General features: G+C 37.9%; 1 protein-coding gene across 4 annotated transcripts in view; it reads right to left on the reverse strand.

Annotated features, from left to right (window-relative positions):
* TRPS1 (transcriptional repressor GATA binding 1) overlaps positions 1 to 10,246 on the reverse strand; it is a 246,720-nt gene extending 236,474 nt beyond the window's left edge. Inside the window, exon 1 of one of the 4 annotated variants that reach the window (XM_004471429.5) lies at positions 9,676 to 10,246. Coding sequence is in view for 1 of the 4 variants with exons in the window: in XM_058275933.2 (XP_058131916.1) it covers positions 9,039 to 9,048 (10 nt within the window). In the remaining 3 variants the exon portion in view is untranslated. Of the gene's footprint in view, positions 1 to 9,038; positions 9,442 to 9,675 lie in introns of those variants that run through there. The other 3 variants (XM_071208007.1, XM_071208006.1, XM_058275933.2) reach the window with 3 other exon arrangements.
* Between the last annotated feature and the right edge of the window lie 16,646 nt (positions 10,247 to 26,892).

The following is a 26,892-nucleotide window of genomic DNA, read 5'->3' on the forward strand; positions in this document are numbered from 1 at the left end:
AATTTCTTCTTTGACCAGCTTTCTTACTTGAAGTTTATCAACACACAAGTGAAAAAAAAAAAAAAGTATGGTAAATAGTGCATATTTTCAACAGCTCAAATTATCTTAAGAATAGGACACTTAAAAATAAAATAACCAGTGATGGGTTAGAGAGTAAAATAAACATTTTATTGAGGTTTCAATGACGATGTTATCTCTCATAGTAATTTACCACAATCTTATATCCAAAGAACGTAATGCAAATTTCTTTCTACATGCAAAGGAGAAAAATATATTACTATTTACTTATATATTACAGAAAATAATGTTTCATATTAGTCATTACTTGGGTATGTAATTCTGGTCCCTTGTACCTAAGAGAATTATTTTCTACCACTCACCCAAATTTGCAGAACTGAGGAGCAAAATCTGCAAGTCTTCCAAAAGGTCCTAATTCCAATAAGTTCAAAGCTGTGTTAACCATAATCATTTGTGCATTTTAAAATTTTTCACTATAATTTAAATCTATTTCTTAACATAAAAGGGTATATCCGAAAATAATTGATAATGAAATATCAAACATTGGCAATTAGACTATGTGTGAGAGAATTTAATAACATGGGCCTTGTTAAAACATATATAATCAGTCTTCACTTCCATCAGCTGAATGATGACTTTTAAAAATAAAGTGTGCTAGATTCTTATTCAAAAATATTAAAAGGCCTCAAATAGTAAGCAGAAATAAATGCCAAAATCTCTTTTTGGATGGTTTATATTTTCTGAACTACTTGCTAGTATCAAGAGAAAAATAGGTGATGTGTTTATTTCTACATCTTTCAGGGCTAAAGAGGATATATGGATAATGACATCTCAGAGCAGCTACAAGTAGAAGTTGGTTTTTAATTTGTTTTGCCATTCTTGCTTTTGTTGCAGAACCAAAATTACTATTTAAATTAACCCTGAAATAGGTGCTGGGACGCATTAGGTAATTAAAACGGACATTACAAAGACTAAAGTCATTTCAAAAAAACATGTAAAAAGTTAAAATTCCAAACAGTGCCTGTAATGCAAAAACATTCTCCATGAATGAGAATATGGATATGTGCACGTACGTGTAGGAACTGAGTTAATATGAAGTAAAAAATGCATATGCTGCACTTGTGGATAGCTCAGCGAGACATAAAGCTAAAACTGGATTAGTAATGCTTGATTCCTCTGCACATGAAGTGTATCATGTAATAAGAAATAAGATTCTTTAAACTAATTTCTGCAGTATATATTTACACTATATTTATAAATGCATCTGATCTCAGATGTAATCGTGATTCACAAGAATTCACGGAAAGCCATATTGTAGAATTTAATCAAGAAGCACATGTTATATTATGAATGTTTGTTGATTTTTAAGTTTCATACATTCTGTCCAAATTCTACAAGTGAAAACAGCTCTGAGGCAAAATCCGTTTTATCGCTTTTTTTTGTTACAGCTAAAATATATTAAGTGCTTAAATAGCAGTTGTGGTGTTACCTCTCATCCTATATTGGGTTCATTCCTGTTTTTTATAATTCTCAATTAAAAACTTTTTCTAAAAAACTTGGGACATGTGCATTAGGTAATATGAATGTGCTTATATTTTGCCTTAAACACTATACTACTCACTACCCTGAATACAATGTAATTAACAGACAAGCAATTATAAATGCAAATAAGAGAAGCATGCTCCCTGCAAACAAAAGAAAAAAAAAAACCAAAAACTATGGGCATTTGTGTATTTCTTTCTAATACTACTTACAATAGGAGGCTTAAACAGCTGAAAAGGAATCATGTTTATTCACATTTTAATAAATTGAATCTATCAATTAACAACTGATTTCCTTAAAAGTATGTGACACATTTTCCAGACCCTATTTCGACTGTGTCAATTACCTAGATACCAAAGTTGTTATACTGTGTTGCTTGATGAAATAGGACATAAAGCAACCCCCAAAACCAGTAATACAAGCCTGGCAAATAGCATCATATTTGGGTGACGCACAGAATCCATCACCCCAGGGAAAAACACATTGGGTCAGAGTACGGAGTCTTTACATGTTCCATATTATTTCTACATAACGTTTTGAGAAGATGGAATTATAAACTATAAATTGCTAGCACATAAAACAATATATTCAGAAACAGCACTATCACTTAACTGCTCCTCTCCTAAGAAAAGAAGCTTTTTAAAAATGATCTTCAGAAGCATTTCTTACACTGAAAGGTGGTATTTTGATTCATAGGATTTTTTTAAATTTTTAAACTTTGTATTAAATTCAGAGTAGATATAAGTATTATCACAGTGATAGATCCATTATATTTAAACTCCATTAGGTCCATTATATTTAAACTCCACACGCATTTCAAACTTGTAGAATTTATAAAGTAGGTCATGTATCTCCTGAAAAGATTCATGTTTAAAGTCCAGAGTTAATGGTTTAGCATAGTTTAAGACTCCACCATCAAGGTGTATATATTACAAATCCATACACATCACATGCATAAACCACACATATAATAGCATGCACATGTATCAGCAATAATTTAAACGTAGTAAAGCTCTCATGGATACCTCAAGCATTTGCAGGCATTTATGGTGCTAGATCTCCTTTCATAGTATAGGTATCTTACTACAACTACCAAAAATTACACAAATCAAAATATGTTACCTTTGTTCAAACAATACTGCTGTTCATTATATAACAGAAACTGTTATCCTTAATCTCTTCAGGAACCAAGATAGTGGTGGATTCTTGGAGCAGAGGTGGTGCGGAATGGTTTGAGGCAAAACTGAAACATATTGTTTAAGTAAACCTTAAGGGGAGGGGATCATATGCGCAATTGATGGATTTTTTTTTTTTTGTATCATCTTCCACAAAGCTTTCCCCAACCCCTCCCCATTACTTAACAGTAAACAAACTGCTGATATTAAAGGATTACAGCTCTAAACAATTCCCTCTGCGTTTTCCATGCTTCTAAACTTTATTACTTTTCCCTCAGTTTTGAAGTACAAACCAACGTTCATTAAATAAAAATTAGTTTTGAAGTACAAACCAACGTTCGTTAAATAAAAATTCAATGACAGACATACCCATAACTTGAAATTATGTTTGAAAACTTTGTGCAAAATAAAATGAATCAAGACTTACTCCAAGATACTCTCACTCTGCTAATGTGAGCAACATAGAGCTTAAGTTCCTAAAGTTTTTCCTGAGGAATACTTCAGTAAAGGAGCAGTTAGCAAAGAAGAAATGCCTCTGATTTGAACTACTGTCTGTAATTCTCAGAAGAAAAACTGAGAAACACATAAAGTAAATTAAAACTGTCAAAGTTCTGTACAAAAGAACACTTAAACTGCCCCAAATATGCAGTATATTTTTATGATAATTACAAACGCTTTAAAAACTATATTCTTTCTCTGTGTGACACCTAACTTTCAATATATATTACGCCTTAAATGTGTTCTGTTTCAAGAAAAAGAAAACCTCTCAGGAATAAATTTGAGGTATAAGTGAAGTCCAGGACAAGTAACCATAAGATTTAAACCTCATGGAGGATTCACATCAGAAATGTCGATACTCAGCTCTGGCCCACAAAATGTGGCGGAGGGCTATTTCCTGAGTGGCTCCCCTCAAGGAAAGAAAAAGTGGCACAAATCTTTTTGCTCTCTGAAAGATTTTTCTACTTGCTAGCTTCTGAAGTTGCCCTGATGTCAATCAACAGCATCAAGATGTCTCTTAACTAGAGTTTCAACATCATCAAGATGTCTCTTAACTAAGTTCTGACTGCCTGTGCAGAGTCAGGAAGAGAAAAAAATTATTAAAAAAAAAAAAAGTAAACTGAGAAACATTGTGTGATACATAGAGTTTTTTAAAAAATCTAAAATTATGTGGAAAAAAAGGAACCGCCAGTAGGAAAAAGCCCTGACCCTTAAAATTAATGCTTTTGATCTAAAAATACATTTTGCAAAGTTTTATCTATTTTCCTTTCTTGTCACTTAAAAATGATTAACGTCACAATTAAACTTCTACATTTCAGGCCCTTGCTAACAGGTGTAGTAGCCTTCTTTATCCAAACATATTCATTGACCTGCCACCATTGATAACCTTAATTCATTCATCTCGATTAAAACAAAAACATTTTTTTTCCCCAAATAAGACAGAAATAATGCAATGCAAATGCCCACTCCCTTCAAAACCCAAAACCTGTTTAAGTTATGGCAACCTGAAATGCACCGGCCATCACAAAGAGCAATTGGAGAAATCCAGCAGTGCTCAGCAGGAAAGATTTTTAATAACAGATTGAAAAACAAGAATAAAAATAACTGCATCAACAGAGCCTTTCTTCCTAAGGCTACAAGCCCGTTTTTACTTGAACTTTTTTTTTTTAAATGGCATTTTGGCCACTAAAACCAATCCAGAACATTATTAAAAGTTAAAAGCTACCAATTACTTCTGTCTGTTCTTTTAAAGCAAAGTTTGGCATTACGTCAGTTGGTTTAAAGAAAACAAGAAAGAGAGAGAGAAAGAGTAGGAGAGAAAGTTTCCTGCTTGTATAAACTAAACCACCAGGGAAGGTGTCTAGCCACTTGTAAAGTATTTACTGCAGGTTTTTAAAGAGCTAGAAACATTTTAAAAATTAAGAGTTTTTTTTTTTTTTTTTTTTTTTTTTTTTTTAATGAAACACACTTAGGAAAGAAAAGCTTATCCTTCATGTCCTTTCTAGGGTATTTTAGTGTTACTGGTATTTCAGTTATAGCTTTGGTTCAGAAAATGATTCCCAATGATGCTTCAAATTTGAAGAACACAGATAATTTCATCTTTGTTTGTGCTACTTGGATTTGTGCTCTTGAAAAAAAAAAAATTGGGTAAGGAAAAGTAGGCATCGCTACTATAGTAGCTAACCACAGCTGCAGAGACCAGACAGCTTTCGTCATCTATCTTTAAATTCAAATAATTTTCATCCACAGATGCTTCTGCACATTCAGTAAAGGAGATTCCTTAAGCCCAAAGATCTCTTTCTAACCTAAATCAAGTTCAATATTAGTATAATACACATGAGAGAACCAAGCCAAAGACCAACGAATTCAGTTCCCAGAGATCTGAGACCCACTATGTGAAATGACAACTCAAAAGGGGACAATAATCTTATCATTGAAGATATTACTTTAAAAGGCCATGTATAATTAATAGAATATTCCGTACAAATGTGTACACAGCTTAAGACCCACCTACATTTGAGAATAAATTTTTCAAAGTTCACTCTGCAGCATCGTTGGCTACTGAACAGTAGCATAACAACAACTGACATTTTAGCATATTTACTTTAATTCACTTTTAGGATGCCAATAATTTCAATAACTATTTTAAAACTCTGCCCATTATTTTAAATGTATATAATTGCAAAGATCTTCAGTCTTCTATGTGACCATTATAAGCACCCTTAGAGAATTAGATTAAATTTCTACTTGCAAAAGCTGTATGAGCTTCTTCATATTATATCTAAGGCGGATCCTACAATTCCATAAGTCATAACTATTATAGTAACAAAGAATTCACTTTCGGTGTATGATGCTATCAAAAGATAAATATACTTATCACATGGCTAAGCAATCAAAGTAAAGCCAATTCTAGATATGCTGTCATTAATTTCTCCAAAATGTCAATAAATAGCAAATAAAGAAGATAAATGAGTAAACAAGACTCAGAATTAGCAATACTATTAGCAGTTATAACAAGGAAAAGGGGGCGAAAAAGAGACGTCTATTACCTGAAAGGTAGACCAAGGTTCAACAGAAAGCAAATTCGTAAAACTTGCCTGTTTTTATCAAATTGATTGTAACTTGTGAGCTGCAATATTTAGAACAGAACTGTCTAAGTTTATAGTTTTCTATGCCTGCCAAAAACAGATGCAGGCTACCACACTAGCTGTCCTGCGGAAACTAAATAAAGCAAAGGCAAATACCAAGTGGAAAATTGTCAGTCTGTTGAATGAATGGCTTCATTTTACACATCAGAGAATATTTAATAAGAATATGTTTTAGTGTGAGCTAAGCGTTTTATTTTTAAGTGCATCACTTAGTTTAAAAATTATTTTTCCCTTTAAATTGATGACAGACCCCAACCCTAACTTTCCTAAAGTCTATTTTGTTTTACACAAAATAGCATGGTGCTGTTACATTATTGTTTGTTATCAAAAGGGATACTTAAGTAAAAAGCAGTGATTTTAAGGAGATGTATTATGAAACCCGTTTAAAAGCCAGCTCTCAATATTTATGCTAATTTCAAATTAGAAATAAATTTCTAGTTCGAAAATTACTTATAATAAGTCCTTTAAAAACTTTCAATAATGTTTATTTACTTTAATAAGAAGGTAAGATAAGAGTTTATTAAAACCTAATATCCTTTGGCTTGCTGTCTGAATAGAAGTGTGCAGATCATTATTGCAAATTGAAGCATTTCTGTAGACGCATATACATCAAATATTAATAATAAGGGTAATAATAATAAAAGAAACATCACTGATATACTGCAATCTTAAGAGCAGCTTTTCCACAGATGCATTCATTGCCCCGCTTTGAAGGTTTTCCATATGAATGAAGATTTCCTTATGAGTATTAGAGAAATCTACACAGTGGAATTCAGGCGAATCTCAGGCATGGTATGGGACTTAAAAAAAAAAAAGAGCAAAAATAATACTGAAGATATGGCAGGGGTATGTGTAATTCAGTTTACAATTAGCACACTAATAGGGATTTCAACCTATGCTTAAAGCAAGTATGTAGAAAATTGCATACAATCATCTAAAATATTAATCGTCAAATTGCTCAGCTCTAAATTCAACTCAGATTCCACAGCTACTATGACACTTTCCTCCTTACCTTGTATGTTACCTTCAAAAGATCAAGGGCAAAACCTAACTAACAGAAGAGACCCTTAGAGCAACAAGAATTCAAGGTAATGACAAACTTTTTGTTAGGAATTTGCCACGTTCCACCATTTACTTGTAGAGTGTCAGGCTTAGTTATTATGTGCTTACAAGTATTCTACACACATACATGTATGCTAACATATAACTGATATGTCAGGAAGCCGTAAACATCAGCTCGCCCGCCGGATGGTAAATAATACTTTGCCAACAGAGTATTAATGAAGCTTCAGAAAGCCTCACATTCAGAGGAATCAAGTCATAATGTTGGTATTAAAACTCTGTTTCCCCTTCAGGAATTTTATTTTTACAATATTTATATCCAGAAATTATTGTCAAACTTTAGTACATTAGTGGTCCTGTATATTTAACTGATCTAGAGATTTTTCTAACCAAGTTTCAAAAGAAAGTCATGAAATCTAAGAGAGATAAGCTCTAAGAACGAAAGCTCTGACTTGTTAGGATTAAGCACGTCATTAATAAACTTTCACTTAAAGGTAAAAAAAAAAAACCCTCAAAATGTTGATATCATTTCCAAACTGTCCTGTCAGCATCACAACTTACAGGAAACGCTTCATCTTCCCATACAAACCCTATTATTTATTCACAACCCTGGCAAATTGGGGGGGGGGGCGGGTAGGGAAGAGGGGCACCCACACCATTTTAGAAACTTGTTTGCGATTTTACATTAACCAGTGGAATATCTGAGAAGCGTTCTAAGCAAATGAGCAGCATGTAAGAAACTTCACAACACTGAGTGAGCTCAGAAACTTTCATTCTCATTTTTGTCCACGTCAAGAACTGGCTGCCCGCATTACTTTCCTTTGCTGCCCCTTGCATTTTTAACTCTGGCAGCCTTTTCTAAATGATCAACTTTTCCTAAAACCAGTAGGAAAGTAACATGATGCCAGCTAGATACATAGGTTTTTCACTTCAGAGCGGAAGACTCTGAAGAGTTGTTGGAAAGTTCCTATTTTATTTTTCTTCAGTCACTCAAATTTGAGCAACAACCAGGTCTAAAGTTATCATTTCTTTGTAATTTTGTCTCGGGCCTATCAGTATTTTCTCTTTGTACTTAACTACGGCTCCCAGACCCCTTCCTGTCCACCTGGTAAGTTGACAAAAGTTCAATGAAGCTACACAATTCAATGAATAGGCCTAACTTCTCTCCAATTTAACTTCTCCGCCAAGGTTCTCACTTCACTTTCCTCAAACTCAAGCAAGCCCTGATTTTCCAAAATAGGATAAGGATGAATATTCTATCACAATTCTGATTCATCGTTAAGATCCATGTTCTTACTCACAATTGTCATCGTATCGATATAGAGGCCTAAAAAAGATAAGAGGTCGTAAAGAGAAGCTAAACTTTAAAAAGTCTAATATTCCCCTCCGAAACCCACCACTCCTCCTCACCCCCCAAACTTCAATGGCTTTAGACTCTTAGGGCCATAAACCAGTTACTGACTTCCCTCGGGAAACAGGGAAACACCACCATCTCAGACAGGTACTAACAAAAAAGCTTTCCCAGCCACAAAAAAACAAGCTTTGCACTTCAAACAGCTCCCACTTCCCTCTCACCCTCAAATTATTCATGGGTCCTATAATCCTGGAGTCATTTGAAGGGACTGAGGTGTCTGCCTTGGCCTTTCAAAGATGCCTTTCTCAGGAGCCCAAACAGGAACTGGACAGAAGGTGAAGTGCCTGTCCACCCGATGTCCCACCGCTGTCAGGCACTTCATCACCGGCCAGTGTGCCCTGACCCGCGACACAGGGCGCATCATCCGCACCGCAGAGGAAACCTGCCCTTCCTCAGCCCCCACGGAAGCGACCTGGATGCAAGGCCCTGCCACATGGCACGGACAGGGCACAAACCCGTGGGCCAAGCTGCCCTGAGCCCCGGAGAAGCGGGGGCATCAGGGGCTGCGACACTCTTCCTCCTCCAGCCCAGCTGGGCCTTGGAGGGGGAAAAAAGTTTGAAGCCTGGCTTTGCAAACTCTTCAAAGCCAACGCCAGTTCGGTGCTGTTTTTCCCACTTGGGGGACCCTAGGACGGCCCATCTCTTAGACCTTTCCCGCCCTCCCAAGTTCGCCCAACTTACTACTCTGCATGCTGGTGCCTAGTCTGCGCCCCGCTTGTCAGGAGCCCCAGAAAACTTGCAGCGGTGGCGGCGGCGGCCCCTCGGGTCCAACCACCTCCAGCTCCTCCGCTACGCCCGGTAGGAGAGAATTAAAATCAGCCAGAAAGAGACAGCGAGGGGGGAGTGGGGCTGCGAGGGGGAGGGGGGTACCGGCCTGAAACTTCTTTTTTTGGCAAATGGGGATTTGTTTTTCCTCCTCCCCGGCGGCTGAACTTGACCCTCCTGACTCCAGGGGCTACCGCAGTTTGAAGTCGCTGGTTTCCAAGGCTCAGATGCCTGAGACCCACCAAAAGGGGAGGGGGGGGAGCAGAAGAGAAGAAAGAAAGAAATCACACGCGCAAAAAGGAAGAAAGAAAATGCATGTGAAACCCGAGAAGCCTGCGCTAGGCTTTTCTGCACACTCTCCCTCGGCTTTTTTTTTCCCCCCTCAAAGAAAGTCACTTTTAATTCCCAGGGCTCCCCGCTCGTGATCGCCCACATTTTGCGCACACACGCGCGGGCGCAGCACTCGCGTCGCGGCGCCCTGGACCCGGGCGAGGGGCACCCGCGACCCCCGCGGCCCCCGGCCCCGCGGCCCGCCCGGGCCTCCCCTCCTTACCTGTTGATTAATCGTCAAGAACACCCTCGGCAGCCCGAAAGATGGTGGCGCGGCGGCCAGAGCCATGAACCGTCTTCTGTTGTTCGCAGAGTTGATCTTGGATTATTTGGGGGTGGGGGGGGAGAGAAAAAGGTCTTTCCTGCCTCCCCCCCCTTTCTCTTCCCTCCCCCCCCTTATGAAAAAAAAAGAGAGAGAACGAGAGAAAGAGAAAGGAAATAGAGCAAGGATGTGCCCGGTGCCGGGTGGAAGAGGGGAGGGGGTGTTGTTTTCTGTTTAAAAAAAAAAAAAATAGGAAGGCGAGAGCGCGATCGAGAGGACGCGGGGTCTGGAGAAACGAGCAGCACCAAAAAAAGAGGACGCTTGAGATTGCAGTGAGATCGGATCTTTATCAGAAATGTTATCGCTTGTCAGGACCTCAGTCTCCGCGCATTACGTCAGTTTCAAGACACCAACACTATTAATATCAAAGGAGCCTTCGCGGAGGAAAGCGCCACCCCAGACCGAGCTCCCTTAAAGAGACAGCGCGCGTCCCCGCGCCGCCGCCGCCGCCGCCGCCGCCCCGCCCGGCCCCGAGCACCGCCGCCGCCGCCGCCCGCCGGGACGGGCCCTGGCCGCGGCGAGCCGGCTGCGCGAGAACTTCGCCCGAGTGGGAGCGCGGCGAATGAGAGGCGCGCGGCGCAGGGACCCGGCTACCTTCCCGCCCCGCCTCTCCCCCCCTTCCCTCCCCACCCCCCATGTGTGAACGTGCGGGCTGGAAAAGGAGGCAAAATCGCCGCGCTGGAGAAGTCGTGCGATAAAAGCTAGGACCTACCTGGGGGGGGGGGCGGGGGTGAGGGCAGTGCGTGCGGCAAAACCGAGGTCCCCAGAACGCTTGGCGATGCTACCATCAACAGGCACAAGAAGTCTAAAAGTGCGTTTACCTTTTCGGTGGTTACTTTCCCTTCCCTCCCAATTAAACGACGGCGGATTTTTTTTTTTTTTTGAGTGTGCGTGTGCCGCTCCCCTTCCCCCCGCCCTCTCTGTGGCTTGAAGAAGTCGAAGGACACCTAGTCGGTGTTCGCTGTTTCCATGTAATGGCAAGAGGGCTTGAGGAGAACAACTTGAACTCTATCTTGAGTTGGAGAAATGCGAACTAAGGTTGCTATGGTTTTCTGAGCCAGGGAGAAGGCAGCAAGCTCACTGGGTACTTTAAGGGGTACCGCAAAATAGATAAAATGAGAACATTATTCAAGTGCAAGAAGATTAATGCCTGCTGTTGTTTAGGGTTTTAGTAGCAGGTAAATTCTGAATTAAGTGACATTCTTTTTACTACTTTCTCCAAATACCCTCATTGTTAGGTGAAATTCCCTCGACGTAAATTTACCGAATTGAGTGGGGTTGTGTGTGTGTGTATGTGTGTGTTTATTCCCAAAGATCAGAAATGCATAAAACATTACCATGACAGGATTGAAAGTATAGTAGGTGTTAAAAACTAAGTAAACATTTATTGGGCGTTTGGACTTCATTTTCTTCAGTTGGGTAGCTTTAAGTGGCATGTTTTTCCTTGATGAAAGTCAGTTTAAACTGATTTTGTGCTAAAAGGAGTAACATCCTTCTCCAAACTACAAAATGATTAAAATTAGAATGTTAGAGAGGTAAAATCATGAATCTGTGAGTTGAAAATGAAGTGATTTCTTCCAAAATATTTTTCAGTTAATGATTCTTGCATCTCTTTAGAGAAAAGTTGAATATGTTTTCGAAACATGCTATTATCAGAAGTGAAAAAGGCAATCATACTAAAATTTTAAACCTAAGCATGTACTTCTAGAATCTTACTATTTTTGTTGTAAGGTCTTTATTTCTACTTCATATGCCTAGTCAGGCAGGCATGGGATTCCTTTTTTCGACACCTTTATTCTAGAAGATTTTGGTAGCATGTCCCATATACTCTTTAGGAGTAAAAAAGCAGCAATTCTTTTGCCATAGAGAAACCAGTCAGGTGAAAGAATAGTCAAAATACGGCTTCACAATGAGGCAAACAATATTTTCCCTAAAGAAGGGAAAAGACAATGAGCCTCATATGTATGGAGTTAGTCATATGTTATCATCAATTGAAATTAATTTGGGAACATAGATTTATATACGGCCCTGCTTGCAGGGAAAATTAATATCAAAATTGTCAGTAAATCTCATAGTCAGTCACTAATGACCACCTGCATATTTCCACACTAGAGTCATTTAATACTGTCCACCACCAATTTCCACTGTAAAAAAGTATTCATATATTAAATATAGACGTTTATTTTATTTTTTAAGCCATAAATTAACTTTGACTTTTATAGAAATACGCACAGCACAGTGAGAAGCATTTTCATCCAGAAAAAAATATGTAAGGATCTGAGTGAAACATTCTTCAGCCATGACTAACTGAACATTAGAGCAAATAGATTTTGAATATCTGAATACTTGCATAAAACTGTTTGTGTCCAAAGGGTTAATACCACCTAAAGCTGTTAACTCTGGTATCTAACTGCCAAAATCTGAGACTCTAGCATCTTGGGCACAAAGTTAAATAGTATAATATATCATAAGAATTAGTCCCCTAATCCCTTTTTGCTCCCCATGATTTAAATGACACCTTAAAAATGGAAGTGATCTTCCTCTCCCTCACTCTCAAATCTAAGGCAATCGTCAAGAGTGTAAATTTACTCACATGTAACAATCATTGATTAAATTGGTTCAAAATAATTAAATTTCATGCCTTTGCAAACCCAAAACCCTTGAGATGGCTGGTGTTTTTCCACCTGTAATAATAAAACATTTGACCATTAAATGTACTCAAAATTATATATTATGTAAAAAGTTAAAGCCAAAGGTCTGATGGTGAATTATGTCCCTTAATTGAAAGGATAAAGTTACACTTTCGGTACTGAAGCCAACAAATTCATGGTCACTTAAAATTTTAATGAATGAAGTTTCACGGACTCAATTTTGCTGAAGTTTGCCTGAGACATGAAGAATCTCTTAGTATTACTTTTTGTATTTCAAGTCAGAGTCGAGCAGATCAAAATGCTGTCTGTATCAATCCATTTACGTTAACTACAAAAAGATCTGTGGAGAACTTAATAAATGCACAAATATTTTCAGAAACTTTTTCAAGTAAATTACTTATTTATTTATGAAATAATTTATGAAGAAAATTTTTACCTCATGCTTTAGATATATTACATATGCTCTTGATTGACACAATATGTTTAAGCTCAAAGGCCCTCATAGCATTTTTAAATTCTAGTAGGACTATTTCAAAACAACCAACTAATACATGAGGTCATAATTGTTTGACAGTTGTTTTTAATATATAAAATAAGTTATGTATATTGTTTTCTTTCAAATGTTTGTTGAGTTGTTTTTATATTCCTGACATTTGCATGGCACAAACTGAATTAGGGGAAATATTAAAAATTTATTTACATTTATTATCTTCTGCTGTCAAACATATGCAAAGCTCTTAAAACCATTCTCTTTTGCTTTTATTTGCAACGCATATTTGAACAACGGAGGCAGGTTGTTAAAATGGCAGCCTGTGCTTTATATAACACATCAGAAAATAAAGAAATTCTTTCAAAAAAATTTTAAAGCAAGCAAAAGAAATAATAAAGTTAATTCTTTCTACTCTTTCAAAATTATTTGAATTCCAAAATGTTCTCTCATGCCTGGACCACTGATAAAACAATTCTTTGAGCTATATCAATGCTTGTTATTTACTACAAATAACATACACTTTTTATGTTTTATTGTTTAAAGATTCTTTTTTCTTTTCTCTTAGTTTATTCAGCAGAGATACAAAAGGGGATTAGGACTTAATCGCAAGCATACTAGTTTTACATTTTCAACCTTTTAGTGCATAACTTACTTACAGTTCCAGTGCCTATAATCACAATGATTTTACCTGATGGAACTTGTATTTCAGAAATGTAATCCAACTGTTTACCCTAGCACGTCATAAATTGTAATTCCTTTCAGAAACCTCAAAGATTGACAACCCTTGGTCCTAAATGCCGACTGCTTTAACACATGCAATCAAGAATATATTTATGTATTATTTGCTCTCAAGTTAGTACTATATCATACGAAATGTATACAGACCATTTGGTCTTCCAGCACCACCAGAAGCACTTATTTAAGTCTCTGCATCCTTCCCTCATTCAGTGGAGAGACCTAAAGGAACAGAAGCCCTACCAAAGATGAGCTCCCCTGGGTCTATTTCTTTCCGCAATCACACACCATGCAACATTTTTTAAAAATTTTTAATTAAAAAAAAAAAAAAAAACTCTTCCACACAAATTATGATCATTTTCCAAAACTACCTATTACTAAGCACCTCTGGGTGAATTTATTAAAGATGAATTTCTTTTTTAAATAGCCTGTATCTGGTATTCAAATTCACACTTAGACTTGCCAATCCTCCCCCTGCAGTGTCAAGAAAATACCTAGTTAAACAGATGGGCCTTGTAGCCCACCCTAAAAGCCAGCGAACGCGGGCTTTATTTAAATAACAGGGAAAACAAATTTCTGAGGTGTAGACACACGCATACACTGCACACACACCACACATACACATAAGCAAAACCCCAGACTAGAGTGTCTAGTGTAACAATAATAACAGTTGTTGCTTTTTCATTTAAGTTTTATGAAAGTCCAACCATATCCTTTCCACTGAATTGAAAGTAGAATTAGACGGGATCTGTCACTGCCGTGTATTCAACCAAGCCACTCTGGGAAACAGCTGGACTCAACTCTACTCCCTCAAGTAAGAAAGGACATTTGCATCTGAGGTAACCCAAATCCAACTCAGACACTGAAAATAAGTGTGTTCCAGTTGTCTCTGTATTTCTTCCCTCTGCTTGGTTATCATCTCCTGCTGAGGCTTTCATCCGATCCACTGCCCCAAACTTAATGCAATTAACTCTCAATTGTATCTCACCAAGTCCAACACCTGAATTCTCAAAAATTTCAGACCAAAATATTCCACTAGCAATTTAAACGCGATGTGTTCAATGGTGTCACTTAAGGAGACGAGGCTATAAAGAGAGATAAGGTGGAAGAAGGAGGAAATAAACCCTTTCTTTGTTATAAGTGTCAGTCATCCATATCAGAAACCTCAGGCTTTTGACATCTTCGGCAATATCCTCTCCACGGGCCACAGATCCAATCTGTTAACAAGTCCTTCCATTGATCTCTTTCTAAAGGCTTCTGTACCTGCTACCACTTTCTTTCTATCCACACTGACCATTTCCAAATTCAGACTATCTCCCAGGCTGTCCCACTGGGCTTCCCTTCCGGCTCTCCCTGTTTCATCATTATACAGAACTACATTAGATGGTCTCCATTCAGCACCCACTGCCTAAAGAAAAAACCCCGAAGTACTTGGAGCATTCAAGATCTCCCAAATGTGAGTCCGAACCCCCTTTTTGGTGTCTGTTTCTTCACTCCATTCTTCCACACAGGTTACCCTCCGTTTACCCACTGTCAGACTCGTTTTTCCCCAAATACATCTGACACTGTCAGGATGCCTTGTCTTTGCTTTATACTGCCACCTCCCTTGGAAAGCTTTGAAGGACCCTTCATGCCAACTCTACATTTTAAATATCCTCTCTCCTAAGATTCTACATTTTGCAAGAGGTATTCCCCAAACCCCAAATCAGAATCAGCAGTGCAGGAACTAAGCTGCTATAGGGATTGCTTCTCTCTTTAGGTAGAACTTCATCAGAGTGACTTCTCTAATGTTGACTATTGATTTATCTCCCTCCCCTGCTAAACTGAAGATCCCTGAGGGCAGGAGAAGATCAAATCATAGGCACTCAATAGCATCTGTTAAATTGAATTTGGAGATTGGAATAACCCCTTTAAAGTTGACTAAGAAACACACTATTGAGCCCAAGTTTTAAATGTTCCATGTGGCCCTTTCTTTCATTTCCTTTTTTTCTTTAATACATATGTACTGATGAACCATGTGCCAATGGAAGCTCCTGGGTGGTCTTCATCTCAGCAGCATGTTTTTGGCAATGTATCAGAGGAGATGTTTGTCCTCCTCTGAATATTGTCCTCATTATTATTAAGTTTGGGTTCAAAATTCCATGTTGCTCTAAAAATAGAGAATTAAGTGATCTTTAGTCCCTAGGCATCAAAATGCAGGGTGTAGAAAATGAGGCAGAAATCTGAGATTTTTTAGACTGGAAGAGATTATCTTTAGTTTTAGAGGCCAGAAGTGTGCATTAGGAAAATTAAAAGACAAGTTAGAGATCAAGAATCTCTTTTAAATGTTAAAGGTAGTTTTGCTCTATGTTGTTTAATACTAGTAATATTGAATCACTTTAGCATACGTCAATCTATTGGTAGCTATTAATTTTTTCAGAAATTCTATTATCAAAATCTTATGTGGTATTTATTTGATGATATAATTCCAAATGTCCAAGTTCTAAAAGGGACCACAATTCATAATGGCATGTGAATCCCACAAAAGTTTGTGTGTTCGCATGCATGTGTCTGAGTGTGCAGTCATCTGGTAAATGAAAACTTTTGTGTAGTTAACATTCTGTCTTGGTGTTCACACAATTGACTTATCCTTGATGCATCTAGGCAATTGAATGGACCATATATAAACAGCCTCATAAACAAGGCCAAATGATTAAAGGGTTAATATCAATAGTATTTTCACTGCAAGGTTTGTCCTTCAGTGGCTGTACATTGGTTTGAAGACAGTAGACTACTATCAGTAGACTATCAACTATCAGTAAGCTCACAGCTTCTGGAAGGAGGCTACTCTTCATCTTCTCTGTTCTGCTCTGTGTCCTGGGTGGAGGAAGACTCTAACTCCAAGACTCCCTTGCTCTCTGCTTTCAGGTTGGGTTAGTCCAATGGGAGGCACTATTAGATCAGACGACTGGAGAGAGACAGTCAGGATAATTACTCCCCCTGGTATTTAGCGTGGTAGGGAAGCCCCTCTGCCATGTCTGTCCTGTCATAAAATTCCAGCAATGAGTCCCTCTCCTTACTTTTATAGGTTTAGGGATTGTAGATTCTTCCCCAATGTTGCTGGGCCATGAGTGTTTCATCCTACCTTGTCGATTACTTATCCCTGACCGTGCCTTTGTAGATAAACCTTCATTAAGCTCTCTTCAAATACTCCTTTGAATGAGCCTTCTGTTTCCTGCCAGGGATGCTGATTGATGCCGAAGGACTTGTGATTCAGTCATCTTTGTACCCTAGAGTTTAGCAGAGTCCTTGTAATATAAATTCAATAGAGTTAAAAGGCTATATGTGGAATAACTATTTTGTGCCGGACACTTTGTCAGGTGTTTGATATCCCAGTGATAAATGAGTAGATGTGAACCCTACCGTATGGATATCTTCAGTGCTTCTTAAAAATACAAAATGTATGGGCCTCATTCCAGAGCTACTAAATGTGCATCTCTAGAGGTGGGGGGAAATGTAATTTTAAAAAACATACCATGTGATTCTTCATTCACTAAGGTATGCGACACAATGATGACAAATATTAAGTCATCTATTACAAAGTAAAACCTTGATAAATGTTGGTTGAATAATGAATGAAGGCATGAATAAATGTTGAGAATAAAATGGTCGAGATAGGGAGTTCAAGGCCATTTATAGTAGTTTGCAATACTTAGGGCATGGGGTTACTGCTTTTTCATTGCGTGGGTATAAGTTGGGGATAAAGGATGCTCTGCAGGCTATGCTAATTGATTTTGATAATTGTGCTCCTTTGAATTAAACTTCATTCCCCTCTTTTTTCCTCCCTGGCCAGTCGCCATGAATTCACTGTACCAGCCCCCGCTGCTGGGTTTCCCTAGCAGAGCAGAGCCATGGGCAATTGTTCCAATTTACTCTCATCTAGACTCTGGAGATAGTTCTGTCTGGAAAGAAATGCACGGACACTTCATAGTTCAAAACTAATTAATTCAGCAAGATAAACAAGGTAAAACTCCTGGGAATAAATGGAATTTCTTAAACTGCAGGAAATCCACAAATTAGAGATTGAGAACATTGGTAATATCTGAGATTTCTAACTATATTACTCATCTCTCCCAAGGATACCTGACATTTTTAGATATGGGCCTTGTCATTAACCACAGATGACCATTACATGAGAATATTGGTTACATTTTTTCTATGACTCATAATTTTAGATGAAATCTTTAGTTAGTACTACCTAATCTGTTCTAAACATTTCTGAACTTTTTCTTTTTGTGTGTGTGATTTATTTATTTATTTATTTATTTATTTCTCTCCCCTCCCCCATCCCCCACCCTGGTTGTCTGGTCTCTGTGTCTATTTGCTGCGTCTTCTTTGTCTGCTTCTGTTGTTGTGAGCAGCATGGGAATCTGTGTTTCTTTTTGTTGCGCCATCTTGTTGTGTCAGCTCTCCATGTGTGCGGCATCATTCCTGGGCAGGCTGCACTTTCTTTCACGCTGGGCAGCTCTCCTTATGGGGTGCACTCCTTGCGCCTGGGGCTCCCCTACGTAGGGGACACCCCTGCATGGCAGGGCATCCTTGCGCGCATCAGCACTGCGCATGGGCCAGCTGCACATGGGTCAAGGAGGCCCGGGGTTTGAACCGCAGACCTCCCATGTGGTAGACGGACGCCCTAACCACTGGACCAAGTCCGCCGCTTGAACTTTTTCTTTTAAAGCAGTCTTAGGAAAGATTCTTGGACAAGCCATATCCATTTGTATAATTAGCCATGCAGTCTTTTTTGGCATTATATATAAATGTCCTTACACCTATAGTCACATGTATATTAAGGCCCCTTATACAAGGAAACATAATAAAGATATATTCCTTATTACCTCTTCTAAACACTGACAACTACTGCTTAATTTATGCCATGAGTTTTCCAACTGCTGTATGTTAATATCAGACAAAGAGTTCTGGCTCATATCCGAGGTACTTCTGACCAAGTGGTATTTTATCTGAAGAGACATGCCATTTCATAGCTTCCTCTTATATTAGTTGATTGAAAGTAATTCTGTCTTTAGACCACAAAAGTAGAAATAAACATGAGGTGACCTTCTAGAATCAACTCATTCTGTGGGATGCATCTAAATAATTTGTGTAGATTAATGTATGGTTTACATCTTAAAGATGTCTAAAATATCTGTTACTCCTGATAACTCTATGATCTGCCCTACTATCCAAAAAGCACTGGTTACTAAGATACTATACTGTGATTTATAATGCCATTAACCAAAATTAAAATATTACTCAATCATTCATCCTATATCCAACATGACACTCTATTCGTAGAATGAGAGTAAAACCTGAGGATCACTCTGATTTATTAGTATCTGCAATACTACAAACTGCAATACCAGGTACATATTTCTTTTATCATACTTTTGGCAGTGGGGCTTCTTTTCCTTATTCAGAATATCATAAGAGGAAAGTTATGTAATTTCTACTGAGGTCCTGGTGAAATTTAGTTTGTTCATGCTAGGGTTCAGGCCTCCTGCTTCCAAGTCTCCTAAGGGAAGATTCCATCAGAGGATGAGAATCATCCAAATGCTTACGAAATTATAGGATTGTGGAACATTGACTTTATATTGCAATGTAAACCCCTCCTCAAGTTTTATAAATAAACAGAGGCCTATACAACAAATGACCTCAGCGCTCAAGGACATGCCTATGTAATAATAGGGGTAAATGCCTATGTGGCGTTTGCTTTGTGAAAGCTCTGTTCTCAGTGTATTATACATATTAATTCACTTAATTCTGAAAAACACTCTATGAGGGAGATATCAGTATTATCCCCATTTTATAGATAATTACAGGCATATGCCCTGACCTAGCCTTAGTCACACGTGTATTCAGTTGTAGAACTAGCTGAGTCAAGTCTCTAGTCCTACACAATACTATACTTTCACTCTTGGGGCAGAAACAAAACTTGAACCTATGTATTTTGACTTGACACTAAATTATGCAAGTATGATATGAATGTGTGTATGAGTGTGTTTGTCCACTTACAGTGAACTCTTGCTATTTTTTAGTCATGATGCCTTCTCTCCTCCTTAGCAATAGCCCACTGGTTTCCCTCTGGATAAAGGGAAGCCCTTTTCCTCAATCCGTGAGGTTGACCAACTGCTCCAAAAGCAAACATGTGTTGCAATCCTTGCCACATCATACTCAGGTTCCTCATGACTGGGGAGAAAATGGGGAGGTTTTAATCCACTGCATTTGGACCTGCAAAGATGCGAGGCTAGAGATCTCAGAGCTGTTTTGCCCCTACAGAAAGTTTGAGATGATGCAGAGGAATCAGAACTTGGGCATGGAAAGACAGAAGCTGAGTTCTGAAACACTGTTTGGATCCCTGAATAATGTTGCACCTAAAGTCAGCCATAACCCCTGCCCTCTCAAGTTATTTTCTTTTTTTTATTGCTTAAGCCATTGTGAACTGGTATCAAGGAAAATCAAAATCAATTATTAGATATATAGTGATATAAAAGAACTATACCATTATGAGGCTTTCAAAAGTACAATTATTTCTTCTCTAGCCACTTTTAGCTGTTCAAACAAATAGATTTCCAAGCTTTTTACCCCGAATGATATTGCATAGATTGACTACCCATCTTACTTGCCAGACTTGGAGCTGTGCAATTTCTGGCTATATTCAGAAATTCAACATCAAATTCACCTGCAAATGGAAAAGACATGAAGATATTAAAAGCTATTAGAAAGCCAGCAGACATAAGCAAAAGACATATGTCAATAACTACTGTGAACAATAGTAGAGTCTTTGGGATTCTTTGGGCTCTTTCAAGTTCTGGAATATTTGTTTGTTTAAATGAAAAGTCCTTTTAATGGTCTTGAGTTATAAATGCCCCTGACTTCACAAATTATTCTTATCATTATTGTATTAAGAGAAGCCTGTTTTTTTTCCTGCAATACCCTTCAAAATGTACTTAGGGAAGTAAGAGTAATTGGGCAACGGGTATGTCATAACATGTTGATAATCCTTTGGTATTCAAAAGACTCCATATGAAATAGTCATAAAATGATGGGGAGCAGATTAAAACCTTTCCAGCGCAAGAGGCTTAGACATTTAGTGTTAGCCTAAGTGAGTGCATGATGATTACACACATCATGCCTGAAATAAGCCTTGAGTTCTAGAAGATTATTGACCTAAGAAGACTTAGATGTGAATCATCTTTCTGATGTTTCTGTTATCAATTTTAATAGTAATTAAATACTGACTTGTAACAGTGTATGTCATTATGACTCATGACACTGCAGTATGGCTCTGGTGGTATCAATTTTACATTAACGCATATAAACAGCGCATATTAAAAGAAAGGTATTCTGTCACAATCTGTGAGACAAGGTATTCTGTCACAATCTGTGAGACAATAAAGCATATGAGACCTAGACACCAGATATACCAAATTTAAAAAGTGTGTTTGATTAGTAAAATATTTCAATCATTCTGACCTTCTAACATATATTTTCCAATTTAAACATGAAATATTTGTTATAAAAAATAAAAGTTCTGGTGCAAGGCAAAAACACTGCCTTACTCTAGTTCAAATTAAACCACAGAATGCTGAAGCTTTAGGTTCCTTAGAGATTCTTTTATTCAACTGCCCCCTCTTAAATGCAACAACCTCAAAATCAGTAGTTGAAGTAGTAACAATAATAGCAATAATTATTGTTATAGAACTTTTACTCTGTGTTAGGCATGGTGTTAAGTACTTTATATTTATTGTTTACTCTCAAAACAACTCTTGATGGAAGTACTATTATTCCCATTTTAGAGATGAAGAAATTGAAGTATAGGTGATAAAATACTTGGCCGAGATTACATCATTTGTGAGTAGAAGACCTAGAATAACTATGTTTTCTCTCACCAAAAATCATTTCATTTAAGTATTTATTCAAAAGTCAGCTCCTCAATGAGATCTTCTTGAGCCATTCAACCTAAAATGTGACATCCTATTCCACACTTTATAACCCCCTTCCTGCTGTATTCTTTCTCCTCTGTATTTACCAGTATAAGATATGGATTTTACTTATTTGTCTAATATTCTGTCTCTTAATTATATTATGAGTTTTATGAGTGCAGGGATTTTTATCTGTTTGCTTGCAGCCATATTCCCTGCATTCATGATATTGACCAATATAAAATAGGTGTTCGATACATATTTGTTAAATCAATTAGTTAATTAATAGTAGTGCATCATGCTGAAGTATTTTAAGCAAGAAATATTTCCATTGCCAATTAAATAAATTACAATGTTACTAATACTTTTGTACCTCTCAGTCCACTTGCTTTGAATTCTTTACTTTATCACTAAAGTTCACTACTTGGTAGCTGTGATGGTAGGGATTTTAATTTTATTTATAAAACATCCCATCCAATTCTTATCACCATCTGCTGGTTTTTCTTAAGTTTTATGTTAGAATTTACCTCCAAACTTGCTGCCAAATGGACCTAATCCACTGACTGAGTTTTTTAATTCAATGAATATTCACTGAACACCTACTGTGTATAAGGCACAGAGATTGGAGCAAGGAATTCCATGATAAGCAGACCAGCATGAACTCTGATCTTATAGCGAAAAACATGAGAACCAAAAGTTGAAGTGTGAGAGGCTAGGGCTATTGCATTACTTAGATAAGAGGTTGGATAGTGTGAGGGCTAAGTTCCCATGTCAAACTTGGCTAGGTTATGGTGTCCAGTTGTTTGGTCAAGCAAATACCAGCCTAATAATGGTTACTGTGAGGGTTTCTCATGGATTTAAATCATTAGTCGTTTGATTGCATCTATGGCTAATTACATCTGCAACCAACAAAGGAGATCAACCTTCAGTAATAAAGAGGTCTCATGAATCAGTTGAAGGCCTTAAAGGAAGAATTGGTGATTTTAGCAGTCAGAAAAATGTCTATCACTACTTTAGCCAACCAGTTTCTTCTAGGGAATTCTGAAACCTTTATTAGATTTCCCACCTTGAAGACTGCCTGCCCAAAGGAATTTGTAATTGCCAGTTTGGAAACAGAACAGTAGATGTTTTTGATGGAGTGAATGTTAGCAATGAGAGAAAAGGAGGACTCAAGGATGCCTTCCAGATTTCAGACGTAGGAAATGAAGTGATGATGATGCCGTTTACTGGAATGAAGAAGGCTAGGGAAAAACCAAGATTTGGGGCAAGTATGACATTCAAGTAGAGATCTCAAGTTAGGAATACAAATCTCAGTCTCAGAGTAAAGAGATATGGGAAGGTGTGACCGTTTGATATTATTTATGAATTCCAAAAAGAGTTAATGATTATGTTTGTAAACTGGTCTGTTCCTCTGGGCATTATATCCTTTGATTGTATTAAATTGAAAGGCTTTACATTTACTAGATTAAATTAAGATTAGGGCTTTAATTCACCCTTGTCAATAGGATATGGCCCAGGGTTGAGTCCCCACCCACTTTGTGGGATATATAAATGGACACTCACTCAAGGAGAACACAGGAGCCTAAAGTTAGAGTCTTAGAAGTAAATGATGAAACTATTATTGGAAACTAAAGAAAAAGTGATCCGTGCTTTAAAGTTGCAGAGAACTTTGCAAGAATGACTCCTGAAGTTGTACAGAAGGTAGAATTTGAAAATGACAAGGTTGGACATTTAGCTGAAGAGCTTTCCAAAGTAAACTTGGACAATGCAGCTTGGCTTCTCCTTGTACCTTATAGTAAAATCCTACATGAACGAGATAAGCTGAGAATTGAATTGTTGGGCACAAAGAAACCAGAAACTCCTTCCAGAAATTCCAAGCTTCTGGAAATCAAATCCCCCAACCATAATTCCCCATTTGAGGAATAAACTAAACTTGGAACTTGTCAGTCAGGATTGAAAATGCAATTATCCAGGAAAGATTTGTGGAAAATTTTACTGTTTAATGGCTTGGATCCCTGTTTCCTGCATGCTAAACCAAATTTTTTGCAAGATCTATATGAACAAAACCACTATTAGCCTGGACTAAAAGGGACATGGAAGGGAGAGGTGGAAGGGAAAACAGTTTGAGAGGAAAGCCATGGAAGCTGAAGTCTGGAATTAAGTAATCCCCTTGGACAAAGAGATGAACCCCACCCATGTGTACAGAGAGGGTGAGTTTGCCCTGGCATTTGAAGAAGGTGGATGTTCCAGACCACTGTTCAAGGTGGATGTTCCAGACCACTGTTCAGGGAGAGTTTTGTCACCCCAGGCTACAGTGAGGGTGGAGCACATTCCCCAAGGGTTGGGGAGAGTGAGACCAATACCCCAGAACTCTGAGAGGGTGGGCCTTTCCCTGATAGATTAGGGATGGCGAAGTCACCAACCGACTGTTGTGAAAGGGTTGGACCTGCACATCAGAGATTAGGGAGAATGTTGCTGTCACCTCACTGTACTAAGGGGGTTGAGACTGTACCCCAGATATTGGGGAAAGAGTGGCCATCACCCCATTGTTCTTGGAAGGTGAGTCTGGAGCTCAGTCACCACCCAGTTGCTTGATGAGGGTGGAACCAAGAAAACTGCCATTGGGGCAAGCCTGTGGAAAGGGTGGGCCCCCTTGAGCCCCTGAAGAGAAGAAACCAAGAGGTTGAATAAAATGAGTTAGATTTTGTGGCATGAAGGTTGTTGGAGGCCTTGTTCCAATAGAATAGAATAGGGAAAGAGTTGAGGGATGACTCAGAGGTGAGGAAGTAGAAGCAGTTTATAGCCCTTTTAGGCTATTAGAATTAAGGAGGCAGAATTTAGTCACTTAGAAATGTGGACGGGGACAAGACAAATTTTTTAAAAATGGAAGATACATGAGCATGTCTGCATGCAAAAGGAATGAGCCTATGGAAAGGGGGAGATTGATGAAGAAGATGAGAGAGGACATAACTGGAGAAGGTAAATCTTTAGAAAGGTGGGAGTTTGGAGGAATATGGGTTAGAGAGAGGAGAGCGCACTTTCTTGTGGTATCACAGGAAGGGGAAGATGCAGGTTTGAGTATCCATTTGGTGGCAGGAGACAGAGCAGTTTAAGTGTTCTTGGTTGCAAGCTTGACTGGATAATTAAGAGGAAAAGAAAGTTATTTAAAGTTTATCAGGTAGCTTAAACACTCTTTGGCAGAGTTAGAAAAAGCAATTCAAAGCTTAGCTTCCAGGAACAATACCTCAAACTATCTTCAGAACTAGCCTGATGAATAAACTACTACTTCTATCACTGAAGTCAAGATGTGACACTCTGCTCCCAGGAACTTGGCCTAGCAGCCACCTCCACTGATCCTGCTACCAAGAGAAAGAATGTTCCTCGTCATTTCTTTCCCCCATGTCTGAATCAGAGTCTAGTGCTGGAGGGCCTTGATGTTGGAGCCTGTGCCTTAGCATCTACAAATGATGCTGGGAAAGTAAGTACTTCACATAGTTAGTTGGTATAAAGGAAGTTTTTTCTTTACTCCCTGTAATGATACATAAAATGAAGGATGGATCCAGATGTTGGACAGGCTAAATAAGTATGCCACAAGAATGTTAAGGGAAAGACAAATTGCCAAGTATTAAAAATCCTAAAGACAAAATTTGTTTAAAGCTAGAGCAATGTTATCATATAGTAGAAGACATGATCATTACATATCTTCAGGATTTTAAGCCAGATAAAACAGAAAACACTTCAGTTATAAGGACAACAGAAGAATACTTAAACTTAGTTGAAGGCATTGCTGATACTAAAGATATTTCTTTTTAAAAATTCCAACTTTTAGTATTTCACAAAATAGCCATGATTCAACAACAACAACAACAAAACACCTTACCATTTGCTTAGTTGTTCCCAGGTATTTTTCTGTGCTAACTTTCAGCTACTCAGGAACCAACATTATTCTTTACTCACTTTACTATTCTTGAAATAGTGATACATACTGATTCTAAAAAATTCAAATACTGTAGAAAAGTTCCAAAAAATAACTAAAAACCATCTGAAATCCTCTCAATGCATTTAAACTCATATAGAGTCATATATATACACATACATATATGGTATATTGTACAAGCTAGTCTGTAATCTTCTTTTGATAACATAAGGCCTTGTGGTCATTTTTCTACTTCATTTATATCAAATTGTTTTAATTGTAAACCACATGCCATGAGCATCCTTGAACGCAGAGCTTTTCATACCTGTCTGATTATCTTTTTAGGGCTAATTCCTAGAGGAGGGATTACTGGGATACAGGGTATATACATTTTACATTCTGATTTGGATTGTCCAAATCTTCTCCAGAAGTAGAGTACTGATTATATCTTTACCAGCATGGCACAAGAGTGCCCATGGGAACCAGAACTATTTTGAAGAGCCTTGTAGGAAATGGGCTGAGCTATATAATTTCATACCATCTGGAGCAACCAATCTTGCTATTCCAGAGTTGCTTGGGATCTATAATCATGTTGACATTTACTATTCCTCTCAGATTTTTCCCCTAAGTATTGCAGGCAAGAGAGGAATGTAGTAGCACAAAGAAGTGATTAGCCAGTAGCTCCAGACTTCCTTGTGTTGTTAAGGTTCAAAATGAAAGTTCATGGGTTTCTCTTGAGCCTACTTTGTCACTCACACAGATTCCACGTGAATAAACCTTATAGAATTTAGATCAGTGAGAGAGCATCCAATCCAATCTCTTCATGTCACAGTTAAATAAATAAAATCCCAGAGAAATTAGGAACTTTCTCAAGTTCACAGAGCTAGTTAATTAAAAATCAAGTAAGAGAACTAAATTCTAGTTCCTAAGTCATTGTCCCCATCAGTTTCTAGGTTAGATTATGTCCAGAGTTACACATTTGGAGAAGTAGATTGTTTCTTTCAGAATCTGACTTTCAAAAAAAGTTGGGAAATTAAAACCAAAGAGTGAATTAACACAAGTAGCTTCCTTCCCAATTGCTCCTAAAATAAATTCTGACAATCAAATTAATTTAAACATACTGGGGTTACATGTGGCTAAGCCTTTGGTAAATATCTCTATAGGGAAAACAGCATTATGAGACTTATAAATTGGCCTTTTGTACCCTGTATTTTCTTACTTGAAACAAATACTGAATATAAAGCACAGTCAATGATGAATTCTGAGGCAAGAATATGAGTTTCACTGCTCTTCTTGGTAAATGTTTCTGACCAACTCCTCATTGATATGAATTTCCCCATGTTATATTCCTGTGCCTAGCCTAGCTTA

The sequence above is a fragment of the Dasypus novemcinctus genome, chromosome 14 (genome assembly GCF_030445035.2).
Source record: "Dasypus novemcinctus isolate mDasNov1 chromosome 14, mDasNov1.1.hap2, whole genome shotgun sequence".
Classification (NCBI taxonomy): Eukaryota; Metazoa; Chordata; class Mammalia; order Cingulata; family Dasypodidae; genus Dasypus; species Dasypus novemcinctus.